The following is a 14,026-nucleotide window of genomic DNA, read 5'->3' as shown; positions in this document are numbered from 1 at the left end:
TTTAATGATTTGTACAGCAGTATTCCCATGTTTGTTTTTCTGCTTGACAAGGTAAACAATATATATGTGTAGTTTATATTCTTCAATAATTTTTCATCTTGCACTCGTAGATGTGTTTCTTGGGTAAAGGCTATGTCTGCCTGTGCCTATGCAGTTACTTATGCTTTACCGAGATGTTCAAACCCCTCACATTCAGAGTTACTATTTTAGACATCATCACTTTAATTTATTTAAAACATTTTATATCCTGCCACTTCCTATACAGTAGTCCAGGGCAGTATCCAAAGCAACATACATAAAAATGTAAAAACACAAATCAAGCATTAAAAACAATCTGACATAATAATGTTTTCAACTGTTTTCTAAAAACCTTCACATCTCGTTCTTTCCTTAATACTGCTGGAAGCACATTCCACAGAAAAGGGGGAGACATCTGCAAAAGATGCTCCTGATTCACAGGTAAATGCAACACTCCTGTACCCTCTGATCTCAGAGATCTCCTCTGCTCATATTGCTGTAGTTTGTTAGCAGTTTTACACTTATATTCAGAGTAGAGCAACCTAGGCCCAAGTACCATCATTTTAAATTGTGCCCATGGGGAGCCCATGGAGCTTTTTAAGCACTGTGGTCATAGGCTCGTATTTTCTTGTTTCACCCTAGCGACCACATTTTGCATCATCTGCAGAACCCGAAGAACTTTCTCTGGTAGTCCCACAAATAACCCATTACCACAGACCTAAACATATGCTGGAGTAACATACGTGCCGATACAGTAAAAATTGCGGAAGAGCGGGCAAGCGCCTGCTCTCCCGGTGCGCGCACAGGCCGCTCTCCTGTGTGCGCGATTCAGTAAGTTAATTTATTTAAATTAGGGCCCGTGGTAAAAAGAGGTGGCTGTCAGCGAGTTTGACAGCCGACGCTCAATTTTGCCGGTGTCGGTTCTCAAACCCGCTGACAGCCACGGGTTTGGAAACCGGACTCCGGCAAAGTTGAGCGTCTGGTTTTCAACCCGCGAGCCGTGGGCCCATTTAAAAAATTTTTTTTTAACTTTTGGAACCTCCGACTTAATATCGCCATGATATTAAGTTGGAGGGTGCACAGAAAAGCAGTTTATACTGCTTTTCTGTGCACTTCCCCGGCGCCGGCAGAAATTAACGCCTACCTTTGGGTAGGCGCTAATTTCTTAAAGTAAAATGTGCGGCTTGACTGCACATTTTACTTACTGTATCATGCGGGAATGACTAATAGGGCATTCAACATGCATTTGCATGTTGTGGGCGCTATTAGTCTCGGGGGGGGGGGGGGGTTGGACGCGCGTTTTCGACGTGCTATTACCCCTTACTGAATAAGGGGTAAAGCTAGCGCATCGAAAACGCGCGTCCAAATGCCGGTTAACAGTGCGCTCCACCGGCCTGATAGTCTTTAATGACTTTACCATTCAAAGCAATCCAAGCTGCTGATCCTATCTCTCACTTTGTCCCTACCTTCATCCCACCCATCCCACTTTGTTTCCTCTCGACCCTCTATAGGCCTACTCATCTCATGCATCCTCTCTCTCCACCCCTCCCTTCCCACCAAGTGTCCCCCCTTCCCCTCTCTCCTGAGAACTAATCCTTCACCTTCCCTCCACCTCCCGAGCCTATCATCTGTCGTCTTTGACAGAATTCCTATTGGGGAACAACCCTATCCCACTTCTTTAACACACATTATCGCAATAATGCAGAAACATAACATAAAAAACCCACCAACCAAAATGCAAGAAGCTTAAGAGCAAAGTAATAAGTAGTCTGTCCTCCAACCTTGCACTTTAAAGTAAGTTAGTATAGCTGTGTTTAAAAAAGGATTGGATAAGTTCTTGGAGGAGAAGTCCATTACCTGCTATTAATTGAGTTGACTTAGAAAATAGCCACTGCTATTACTAGCAACAGTAACATGGAATAGACTTAGAACCTGGCAAGTACCCAAAAACTTATGGCCTGGATTGGCCACTGTTGGAAACAGGATGCTGGGCTTGATGGACCCTTGGTCTGACCCAGTATGACATGTTCTTATGTTCTTAAGAATCTGTTGCCAGGACGTTTGATCCTCCATGATGAATTCCTCAGCTTTGTATTTCACGGTTCTCTTTCTACTTAAGTTTTACTTTTCCCTGCTGGACACGCTGCCACTTAACGAAGGCTGAAACTCCTGTTGGTTTCTTCAGTTCTCCCAGTGGCAGCCCAGTGACATCCAAACCCGCTTTTTGCATGGCTTGTACTGCCGCCGCCCTATTTTTAACTTTGTAGCTCATGCCACTCATTGTACAGAGAAGCCCAAAAGGCAAAAGCCACTTGTATCTCACATTTCCCCCTCTCAGTTCACCTCGTTTTTTGGAGTGTACCCTGCACTAGATGATTGTAGATGGCCAGCTTGAGATCCTCCCATTCAGGAAAAAAAGGTCACTCTTGCTTTAGCCAGCATCTTTTCCTTAATTAGAAAGTCCCGAAAGCAGGCTATAATGTCTTTGGGTAAATCTCCCTTCTCAGGCCCCAATGCCAGGTCTACTCTCTCAGTGCAGATAGTATGGAGTCACTGCCCTCTTGCTTCCCTTGATTAAGTAAAGCTTCACTTACTTTTTTTTCAGCGGTATTGCAGCAGTGTCAGATTTGGGCACTCCTTGCAGCCTAAGATTGAGTCTGGAGCAGTTCTCTAACTCTTCTGTTTTTTTTTCAAACAGTTCTGCCTGCATGGCTGTAAGGCCAGATGCAACCTCCTTCAGTGCCAAAAGCTGCCCCACGTGTTCCTTCACTCATTTTTCCCAGCTCCTCCATCCTGCTTCCAGACTCTGCAATTTCTCCTTTTAGGTCTGTTATCGTATCAAGTATTTCACTTTTCCTGGCCACCAGGTCTCTCTTTAAATCATGAAACCATGATTTTAAGTCTGCCGGCGTCAATGCCGTGCCTGCCACGCTGTTCCGTGCTCCCACCACACTCTCTGCCTCTGACTCCCGAGGCCTGCTGCTCTGTGGATTGCACGCAGTTCCCGTATTTCAGGCATTCGCTGCCAGAACCAAAGTAAGACATTATTTTGCCCATTTTCCACCTCATAGCCATCTCCCACATGACATCCTGCACTGGTTGGTGTTCTGTATTTGACTAAGCTGTCGCTGGGTTTGTATTTTACAAGCTTTTGAAATCGCATCTGTATAGAGCGCAGGGATTAAGCTGCCACGTCCAAAATTGACATCACTCCCCCTGCCCCCCGAAAAGTATTTACTGTTATGATGATGATCTGATAGTTAGTATTCTTGTTTGCATTGTATTTTGCTATTTATTGTTTTTACTTAAATTTATTATGTTGTAAGCCATTTTAGGGCCACCAAAGGAGCCCAAAGGCATTATTATAACTTTGGGAGGGAGTATATATATATTTGTTTAGATTTGTAATACTGGCAGGCCTAGTTCTGAGTGGGGCTGGGGGCCATACTATCTGAGGGCTGTTTTAATATTGATTATTATATTTCACCCTTAGTTGTAAACTTGGGGGTAGTTGGTTGGTTTATGTGATAAAATGATTCTGTATTGGTTTGAGGACTGGATTTGGATGGGGAATCAAGTTATTTTATTGTTAACTATTTAGGAGATAATTTTCAAAAGGATTTACGCACATTTGGATTTTATGCACATAAATGGGCTTTTGAAAACTGCTATGATATATGTACTTTTACATGCGTAACTCCTTTGAAAATTCCCCTTCTTTGTGAATATTTAATGTAGGCGGTACATCAAATATACTAAATAAAACAGCTTTGAATTCATGGTTTATGAAGGAAGCACAAATGTTATGTGTTCAATGAGAGTATGAGGAAAGCTCTAGAAGCTTCTAAGGACTCCTGGGCTCCGTTGATGACATCTACTTGTGGGGACTGCTTGCCTCAGAGAAATGATATTTCTTTCCCCTCTTTCCTTTGGAAGACATCATGCATGATCAGTGCATGAAATCATTGAAGGACTTCCAATTTAGAGCTGTCAGCATGTTTTTGAAATTAATTATTTTGGAATTCTGTTTGGTTAAAGGATTATATAAGAATATCTGATTGTCTGTCTGTTTCTTCTCAAATCATGCTATGCCATGCTATGCTATGCTATGCCATGCTATGCTATGCCATGAATATGCATCCTCTTGATGGATTGCATGCCAGAAATAATCCCGAACTTGAAATTCTTTGTTTGCTTTTGTCCAAAGTGTTCTTTTCTGGTTTGGCGACCTGAATTTCCGAATTGCAGATTATGGAATACACTTTGTCCGAGAGGCAATAAACAAGTCACAGTTCAATCTGCTATGGGAAAAGGATCAGGTATGTCTTTCCCTTTTTCATTTCTGTTGCATATTTAGGATTCATTTTCATCAAGATGTGGAAGAATCTGATTAGTTACTTCTAGATTTTCCTCAAGAGGTTTTCTTCAGAAGCCACCATCATTAGGGTTAGCCCTTATTGGTCCAACAGTCTGGGAGCTGGGCAGAGACAGTGAAAACAGAGGCATGATGAACCTGCTGGAACACCCCAGCAAGCAAGCCCTCTGCCGTCAGATCTAAGGGTTGCCAGTCAAGACTAGTTGAGGCCCAGCAATGGCATTACAACAAGAAGTAAGATGGACAGACTAGACGGACATAAACATAGAAATGACGGCAGAAAAAGACCAAATGGACCATCTAGTCTGCCCAGCAAGCTCCCACACTTATTTTCCCATACTTATCTGTCTCACCGATCACCAAGTTCAGGGCCCTTGTTGGTAACTGATTTGAATTTCCTGCCACCCCCCTTCCGTTGATGCAGAGAGTAATGTTGGAGTTGCATAAAAAGTGAAGCAAGAGGCTTAATGGTTAAGGCCTTTATAGTTCTTATTGGTTGTTATAGTCCAGATTTCTGTATCTGTATATGTCCAGACCTACAACACAGAGAGCATATCTTACCCCCCCTACTAAAGATAATATACAGCATATACATGTAGGGGTATCATTAATCTAATAATCCATATAGCCTAGCCATCAACAACCATATACATAAATGTTCCACAGTTTTGTTTTTATTATTTAACACATATCAATCCATATGTGTATTTTGATGATGGATATTGTATTTAGGAACATTATGTTCCTAAATACAATATCCAGACTAGACTAGACGGACATAAACACTTGTTTATGTCTGTCTAGTCTGTCCATCTTACTTCTTGTTGTAATGCCATTGCTGGGCTATACTGTTTATTTAGACCTGTTAATGTTACGTTACTCTGTCTTTCCACTCTGCGCCTTGTTATCCCCCCTCCCAGTTCACTCTCCCTGTTAAAATGTAATTTCAATCCTTCATTGTTCAAATGTAAACCGGTATGATGTCCCCACTAATACCGGTATATAAAAGTTTCTAAATAAATAAATGTAAATGGTATACTGGTATACATTTAAGTATCGATATGTGTTAAATAATAAAAACAAAACTGTGGAACATTTATGTATATGGTTGTTGATGGCTAGGCTATATGGATTATTAGATTAATGATTCCCCTACATGTATATGCTGTATGTCCAGATCTAGTCAGAATTCTTCATCCCTGTGCCTGCATACTGCCACATTACATTTTTTGGCATTAATAAGTGTAACTGGCTCTCGTGGTGGTGGTAGGGCTTTTAAGCCTTTTCTGTACTGTTCCACCGTAGCTGGTTAGTACTGAGCAGCTGGGAGGCATCACCGTCATAGTCATCACTTGTACGTTCTGGTATCTTCCTCCTTTTTACCCATTCCCCTCCTACACCCTTTTCAGCTGCTTTGTCTCCTTTTATGAAGAGCACCTGTTGGGAAATAGAGTACCATTAATGGCCAGCCAGGCTTTCTATTCCTTTCCCTGATGAGGCTGGTGCTGGTGGGCCTATTTGGAAGGGCTGGGGAGAAAGGCTGCAACTAGGTTTTCTGCAGAATCCTACCCTGAGAAGTGGCCTGGGGATAGATGCACCTATAGCAGCTGGACAGTTTATAAATTGACCCTTGTAGTCCCTTCAGGCTGCTGGACTGGTGCATGAAAACTCATCCTCCTGCTTGGGAAGACTTTTAGAAAATAACTCCTGATCCAGTAGCCAGCAAAACTAATAGTCAATACAATGTCAGACATGGACTCTGGAGCACGCACTGTCCTCTTTGGGCACTGCCACTGAGGAAGACCAAGGTGTTCTATTTGATAATATCGGCACAAGGAGGAAGGTATTCTCTAATTTGATGTTGCTATTGGAAGCTGGGCTCTGTACAGCAGGCTGGAAGTCTAGGATGAATCAGCCACATCCTGTCTGGCAGATTGATGATCACTGGGCTTTGTTTAGAGCAGGGGTCAGGAACCTATGGCTCGGGAGCCAGATATGGCTCTTTTGATGGCTGCATCTGCTCGCAGACAAATCTTTAATAAAAAAGTAAAAATCTATCAAAATCCCCCACCCTCCTGATGCCCCCCAAGACCTCCAAAATTAATTTACTACAACCCCCACCCTCCTGACCCCCCGCAAGACCTGCCAAAAGTCCCTGGTGGTCCAGCGGGGGTCCAGGAGCGGTCCGGGAGTGATCTCCTGGACTTGGGCTGTCGGCTGCCAGTAGTCAAAATGGCGCGACGGCCCTTTGCCCTCACTATGTCACTGGGGTCGACCAATGGCGGCGGTAGCCCCTGTGACATAGTAAGGGCAAAGGGCCGTCGGCTGCCAGTAATCAAAATGGTGTCGACGGCCCTTTGCCCTTACTATGTCACAGGGGCTACCGCCGCCATTGGTCGACTCCAGTGACATAGTGAGGGCAAAGGGCCATCGGCGCCATTTTGACTACTGGCAGCCGACAGCCCAAGTCCAGGAGATCGCTCCCGGACTTCCGCTGGACCACCAGGGACTTTTGGCAGGTCTTGGGGGGGTCAGGAGGGTGGGGGTTGTAGTAAATGAATTTTGGAGGTCTTGGGGGGCGTCAGGAGGGTGGGGGGGGGGGGGTTGTAGTTAGTATGGCTCTCATGGAATTACATTTTAAAATATGTGGCGTTCATGGCTCTTTCAGCCAAAAAGGTTCCCGACCCCTGGTTTAGAGGATGGCAAGTAGCACTGCTGCCTGCAGTCACTTTCTGTTAGGTAGTAATTGTTGTTGACTTAGGCATGGTGATCTTGTAGGCAATGTTATGCTGTATTGAAAAGGTGTTTTGTTAAACCCAAATTTTCTAGTGAGGTATTTGTGTCAGTAAACTATGGCCTACTTCTATTACTTGCCCTTTGTCCTCTGGCTTTTGTTTTGGGTGGAGGATCGGAGTGGGGAGAGGAGCAAGAGTGCTGAACGGGGGTGGTTTAGAGCAATGGGCTAAGAATTGAGGAAATCAGGGTTAAAATCAGACTTCCCCCCCCCCCCCCCCCCCCCCCCCCCAGTGATATTTACTGTGACCATGGGGAAAATCACTTTATCTCCCATTACCTCAAGTACTCACAGGCCAAAGTAATAAGTTGGTCTCGGTTGTGTGCACAAACTTACTCTCGATTTAACAGTGAACAAAAACCGTATGCACAAACATGAGTAAAAATGTGCAGAAAATATGGTTTATGCCTACTAAGCATATTTTTGCTTAGCGCTTTTTGTAAACTCCCAAAGCGTTAACATACCATTAGCTTACTGCATCCACAGTTCACTCTCTTTCAGTGCGTGAGTGAAGAAAACATATACGGAAGTTCATTGCAGAATTTTTACTCATGTCTTATTACAGCAGGCTGTTTGGGGGCAGGACTTCTTGTACCTGAATACTAATAAGGCTGTAGGCCACCTTGAGCAATATTTGAAATGGTGGCTTAAAAAATCAAAACCACCAAACGGAAACTGCTGTGGGTACCTATTGCTTTGTATGCCCTTCCATATCTCACCCTTTAAAAGTCTGTTGTATTTCCATAGTTAAACCTTGCAAAGAAAAAGAAGGTCCTTCTCCAAGGGTTTCTGGAGGGTCCTCTGCAGTTTAAACCTACCTACAAGTTTGACTTGCAGTCCAATACGTATGACACAAGGTAAGGACTGCTACGTGTTTGCATGCATTGAAAGCTTGATAGAAGACAATTAGTTCCTGCTCTCCAGAACTCAGAATCTAAAGTACATGGGGATGATTTTCAGTAACTTCCACCATGCATATGTTTTGCTAAACTTTCAAATTCTCATATAATATGCATGCTAAAAGTATCTGCATATGGGTGACACATTCTTTTTACATGGCAAATATGGGAGCTGTTTTACTCATCTGATCAAAACACATTCAAAAGAATTCTTTCTAATGCATTGTGAACCTGGGCAGACTTTTTAGCTGCATTGAAGTGGTTACTTTCCAGCCAGGCCAGTTTATTTAAGTGTGTGGCTTTGAAATTAGCTCTCCCCCATGGTCTCTGAGTTCTGAGGGTACTCATGAGAGCTGTGTAAAGAGTGATTGGGTCTGTGCTGGAGAGATGACTGAGATTATAAGATTGACTGCAATAGGACAGTAGTTTGGGTTGGTGTGTGGGAGTCTTGTATGATAAAAGGCACGCATGTAAAGATTAGGATCTGGCAGAGGGCTATGCTTATTTGGGTAGTGTTGGGCCGGGTAAGCACTATCTGGTGCTGCCGCCTTTAAAAATGGTTGTATTAATCATTGTTTATATTTCAGGGGAAAGAAGACACTGTTTTGGTTTAAGTAAGAGCTTCTGACTCCCTCCATATAGTAACATTTCAGGGTCTCTTCTCTGCTTTCATAGGTCAGGAAGTGGGGGTGGAGGCTGAAAATGAGATATAGAGCTTTACATGGGGTGGGAGACTATGCAGAAAGCATGGTTTTATTGTACATACAGCAGAGCAGAAATGCTGCATGTTTAGGATTCCTTGTTCGTAACTTTGCTAGAAAACTCACCTCTCAAAATAGCAACAGTTTTCTTCTGCTAAAATTGCTTCCTCCTTGGCCTGTAAAACGTTTCTTAACTCTGCCATCTGCCTGTTGTATGACTTTTACAAATGAATGAGCATACCTGGGAACTCTCCGGATTGAGCCCAGAGACTCTGGAAATTTAGACAAATTTCCAGGTCTCCGGGCAGGACGATAAAATCTCCGGGCCGCCGCATGCCTCCCAGCTTTTCACACGGCGGCCCGGATGGCTTCAATCAAGGGGGGGGGGGGGGGGGAGAGAGCGAGAGCACTATAAGAAGGCAAACACGATGACTATATGTACACCACAGTAAGAGCACACTTTCAACTCAGGGCGGGTGGGTTGGGCAGGGTTTCATTGGGCTGCCTGATGAATTGATTAATATTAAATATCGATACTGATTATATTGATTGAATAATAGTGAAGAATTGGTGATTAAAACAACGATTATGAATATATGAATGATAATTAATGATGGTGATAACTGGCCGCCCCCTCCCCCTGCTAATCTTGAGAAATCTCAGGGTGAGCAGGATTCCAAAGTTCCCAGGTATGTGAATGAGTAGGCCACATTGGATGAATTCCTGAACATACGCTAGCTATGAAATTGTTTTCTTTCAACTCTGCATGAAAGATGGCAGCAGATTCCTGTCAAGAGTCAGATTCTGAATTTAGAAAGAGATGAGCTTCAGGCAGGCAAAAACCATTTGGGTGTGCACGGCACGTGCAAATGGAGAGCCGGCAGCTGGGAGCATGGCTGAGAAATGAACATGCAGGCCAGAAGGTGTAAGGAAGGCACTGCCTTGTTGAGGTATTGCTGATTCCTTACTCATTGTATCTTCCCTCTAAATTCTAATCATGAATTGAGAGAGCAGGAAGTATTGATCTATTGATGAATGATTCAACACTAACAATTTTACTAACTTATCCCACCTAGGTTGTGGCATGTGCTCCAGTTTTTCTGACTACTTTTCTGTCTGCATTATGAGCTTTTCTGTGAATAATATGACATATCTTCAAACAATGGGGTGATCCATTAGCTTGTTTTTTCTGTGCCATCTCCGAGAAACTGCTCCAAAAACATCCAAGGGAGCTACACTTGGGATCATAACAAAGTCATAAATTTTAAATCCAAAACCAGCATCACATTAACCATAAGAATTTTTTTTCATGGAGTCATTCTGTTAGAGGAATAATCTTGTAAGTCCACATCTGTCTCTGTGCATATTTTACTGCTGTGGAAATTCTGTGCAAAAATACCCTAACAAAAAGTTGAAAATTCTGAGCACAGTTTTTAAATTCTGCAAAATTCAGCATTTCATGTCTGAAAATAATTTAATAGCATTGATCTGTGAGAAATAATTTAAGCTGCAATAAGGAAAGTTATTAATCATAGATGTAGAATTTTAAAGAGTTTAGTGCCGAATTCTGCAGGGCCTGCATATAAACCTTGGATGGAGAGACTTGATGACCTATGTACCGTTTAGAAAAGATGAGAAAACAATTTCTAGCAGACTTCAACTCATCAGAAGATTGCGTTTTTTATTTATTTTTTTTAAACTGGCAGTTTCATCCTGTTCACTCACAGCTCAGAGGCAGACTTAAGATCTGGCACCAGGAGTCTTCATTCACAAGCACCTGGGGATTTTTCCTATATATTATACTAGCAACTGTATCTGTTCTACACCCGGGCGGCGAGCCTTTTTATTGGCACATCTGCTCTTATTTTGAGCAGAATTTCCCTAGAAATTCACTGTAAGAGTGTCCCTTCCACATAAACACACCCTCATACAGGCTACCTCACTCTCTGGCACACACACAAACATCCCCTCATATAGGCTCCCTCTCTGAAACCCACACTCAAGCATCCCGCGCACTCCCCCTCTTACCAACCAAGCTGTCTCTCGCACTCCCCCACACCCCCTCTCTCTCACACACACACATTCTCTCTCACCGGCATCTCCCTCTCTCTGAAATCCACAGTCAAGCATCCCCCCACCCACCCTCTTACCTCCCAGTCTCTCTCTCACAGCCTCCCCACCCCGCTCTCACCAACCATGCTCTCTGTCACCCCCCCCCCCCCTTACACACACATTCTCTCTCACCGGCATACCGCGGGACCTGCGCCATTCGCGGCGAAGATGAAGGCATGGCGCGCCGTTTGCGACACACAGGGGCCTTCCATTTTCGCCTTGAGCAGAAAATAGCGGAGACCCTGGCATGCCGCGAACGGAGCCCGTCCCACTGCACACACTCCATTCGCGGTGAAGATGAAGGCCCGGGTACACGCCGATCACGGCACTTGGGGGCCTTCCATTTTCGTCGCAAACGGCGCACCAGACCTTCATCCTCGCCACGAACGGAGCGTGTGCCACGGGACGTGCTCTGTTTGCGGCATGCCAGGGTCTCCGCTGCTATATTCTACCTGTCCCCGCGATGGCCGCTGTCCTTCATACCTCTGGCGTGTTTGAGCCTCCAAGGCGGCCAGGGAGCAGCCTGCGCCATCTGTCAGCGGGCTGGGGAACATGCGCGAGCACTGACGGACACACTACCAAGCCCGATATATTATGGATTCCCTCTGGATTTACTTTACTTTAGCCCAGAATGGCTCCCTGCATTCATGGGTCTTAAATCTGGCCCGTAGGTGTCATTGCATTGTGACTCTGGTAGCAGAGAACCTGGTCCTTTGCCTAGCAAAGCACAGCACTGCCACTGGGCCAGCCCCTTAAAGTAACTTTTCCCATAGACTGAAAAGCTTAAACATTTGTTGTCATTTTAAGCTGAAAGGAGGGAAGCCCAGAAGGAATGCAGGAAAATAATTCTGCCAAAAGAATGGATAATGAAACAGATTTCCATCAGAGATAGTAGGAGCCAAAATGGTGACACGATGCACAGGAGAGACACAAAAGGACAAGGGAGGGAGGAAGAGGACCAGAGATCAAGTAGGATCTATGGCGGCACAGTTGGCAGCTACAAAGGGGAAGAATGGGGACCCAAATGGTTCTTGTGTGCTATTAACTTTCGGTAATATGAGTGTTAAAAAAATAGCACTTAGATAATTGAAATATTTCCTGGATGTATGAGGATTAAATAATGTGTTCAAAAAAAGCGCAGGTTGTAAAATATTTATATTGACAAAGTGGACGTTACCCCTATTGCAGGAAATATGTAAATTGTATGTACGAAAATTGAAGAAATACTGAGTGTGCCAAATATACCCCTCAGCTCCCCTATGAGGAAAGACTAAAGAGGTTAGGACTTTTCAGCTTGGAGAAGAGATGGCTGAGGGGGGATATGATAGAGATGTTTAAAATCATGAGAGGTCTAGAACGGGTAGATGTGAATCGGTTATTTACTCTTTCAGATAATAGAAAGACTAGGGGGCACTCCATGAAGTTAGCGTGTGGCACATTTAAAACTAATCGGAGAAAGTTCTTTTTTACTCAACGCACAATTAAACTCTGGAATTTGTTGCCAGGGGATGTGATTAGTGCAGTTAGTGTAGCTGGGTTTAAAAAAGGATTGGATAAGTTCTTGGAGGAGAAGTCCACTACCTGCTATTAATTATGTTGACTTAGAAAATAGCCACTGCTATTACTAGCATCAGTAGCATGGGATATTCTTAGTTTTTGGGTACTTGCCAGGTTCTTATGGCCTGGATTGGCCACTGTTGGAAACAGGATGCTGGGCTTGATGGACCCTTGGACTGACCCAGTATGGCATGTTCTTATGTTCTTATTCAATACAATGGCAATCAGCAGTGATGATACTAATGTTTCCCATTTGAGTATATAGGTAGTTGTGCTAGTAGTTAAAAAAATATATCTCGGTGCTAAGCATCTTGCTGAACATTTGCCCCTGAAAGACATGATTGTCTCTGAAGTGAATTGAAGTGCATTCATGATGCAGTTTTTCTGTAAAAGGAAGGGTGGGGCTTCCTTCCTCAGGCCGTGAATAGTCATACAGTTCTGTTTGGGGGTTTTTTTTTCCCTAGTTCAATAAATGTTGTTAGTCTTCAATATATCAAGACACATGCATAACCTGAAGATATTGGCAGAATCCACAAGCAAAGGACAAAAAAATAAGATAAAATAACTATTACATCAAATAATAGTTTCCCAGAGTAAGTCAACAATAAGAGAACAAAATACATAAGTAATTAGGTAGGAAGAGACTCGGAGATAGAGTTCAAGAGGGCGAGTTAGATTCTGCTCCTTTTTCCTTCTGTATAAAAGTGAAAAGTTGATCTGGTTTCCAGAAAATGTACTCAAGTTTCTGATACTTAATTCTGCATTTACAAAGACAGAGTAAATTAAACTGAACTCTAATAGCAGGCCATCCAGTTTCAAAGAGAAAAATTTCTTTTGTTCCAACTTGCATAACCCTAGAAACAGACTGTCGCTCAAAAATAAAGTTCCTTTTTTTTTAGGGTGAATATTACCATTCATAATAGATGGTAAAGACTCTTAGAGGTAAACTTTAAGACCCGCATGCGGGCACACAAGTGCGCACGTTTGAGGGCTCACGCACATGGACCCAGTAATTTTAAAACGTGTGTCTTTAAAATCAGCTATTCGCACATTCGAGTGTGCGCGATTTCATTTTGCCACGTGCAACTCGATGGCCAAGTCCAGAGGCAGACAAGTTCAAAGCTTGCTTTTCTCAGACTTGAAAAAGGAGAGAAAAATCAAAATGTGAGTAAGAGCGAGCTTTCCCCCATGGCTGTGTTTTGTAACCCTTTCCTGGAGGCACACTTAACCAGTTGGGAATTCAGGATATCCATAACGAAAATGCAAATCTATCTTATGCATATTCATTGTAGCAATTCTGAATACCCAACTGGATAGGTTTGGAAACGCTACCCCATGGAATAGTAGCTGGGTAGGAGCTCAGCGTTAAAGTGGCTAGCTGGTGCCATCTTGCTCCAGTTTGTTTGTTTTGTTTGCAGAACTGTTTTCCATGTTGAGGTGGTATATTTTAAAATGTTTTGTCCATCTATATAAAGGCTTACTTCTTTGAGATATGTATAAAATAATACCCTGGAGAAATGGCACCATAAAACAACTTTTTTCTAGTTGCTACATGGTTTACAACTTAATA

General features: G+C 43.3%; 1 protein-coding gene across 5 annotated transcripts in view; it reads left to right on the top strand.

Moving 5' to 3' along the window:
- INPP5K (inositol polyphosphate-5-phosphatase K) overlaps window positions 1-14,026 on the top strand; it is a 129,860-nt gene that overhangs the window by 58,119 nt on the left and 57,715 nt on the right. For 4 of the 5 annotated variants that reach the window (XM_029612979.1, XM_029612976.1, XM_029612978.1 and 1 more), the window contains 3 exons: window positions 4,226-4,337; window positions 7,935-8,044; window positions 8,674-8,700. In XM_029612979.1, coding sequence (XP_029468839.1) covers window positions 4,226-4,337; window positions 7,935-8,044; window positions 8,674-8,700 — 249 coding nt within the window. The remainder of the gene's footprint in view (window positions 1-4,225; window positions 4,338-7,934; window positions 8,045-8,673; window positions 8,701-14,026) is intronic. The other variant, XM_029612977.1, reaches the window with a different exon arrangement.

The sequence above is a fragment of the Rhinatrema bivittatum genome, chromosome 8 (genome assembly GCF_901001135.1).
Source record: "Rhinatrema bivittatum chromosome 8, aRhiBiv1.1, whole genome shotgun sequence".
NCBI lineage: Eukaryota > Metazoa > Chordata > Amphibia > Gymnophiona > Rhinatrematidae > Rhinatrema > Rhinatrema bivittatum.
Note: the sequence above shows the minus strand (reverse complement) of the source record. Positions and strands in the feature narration are given on the sequence as shown.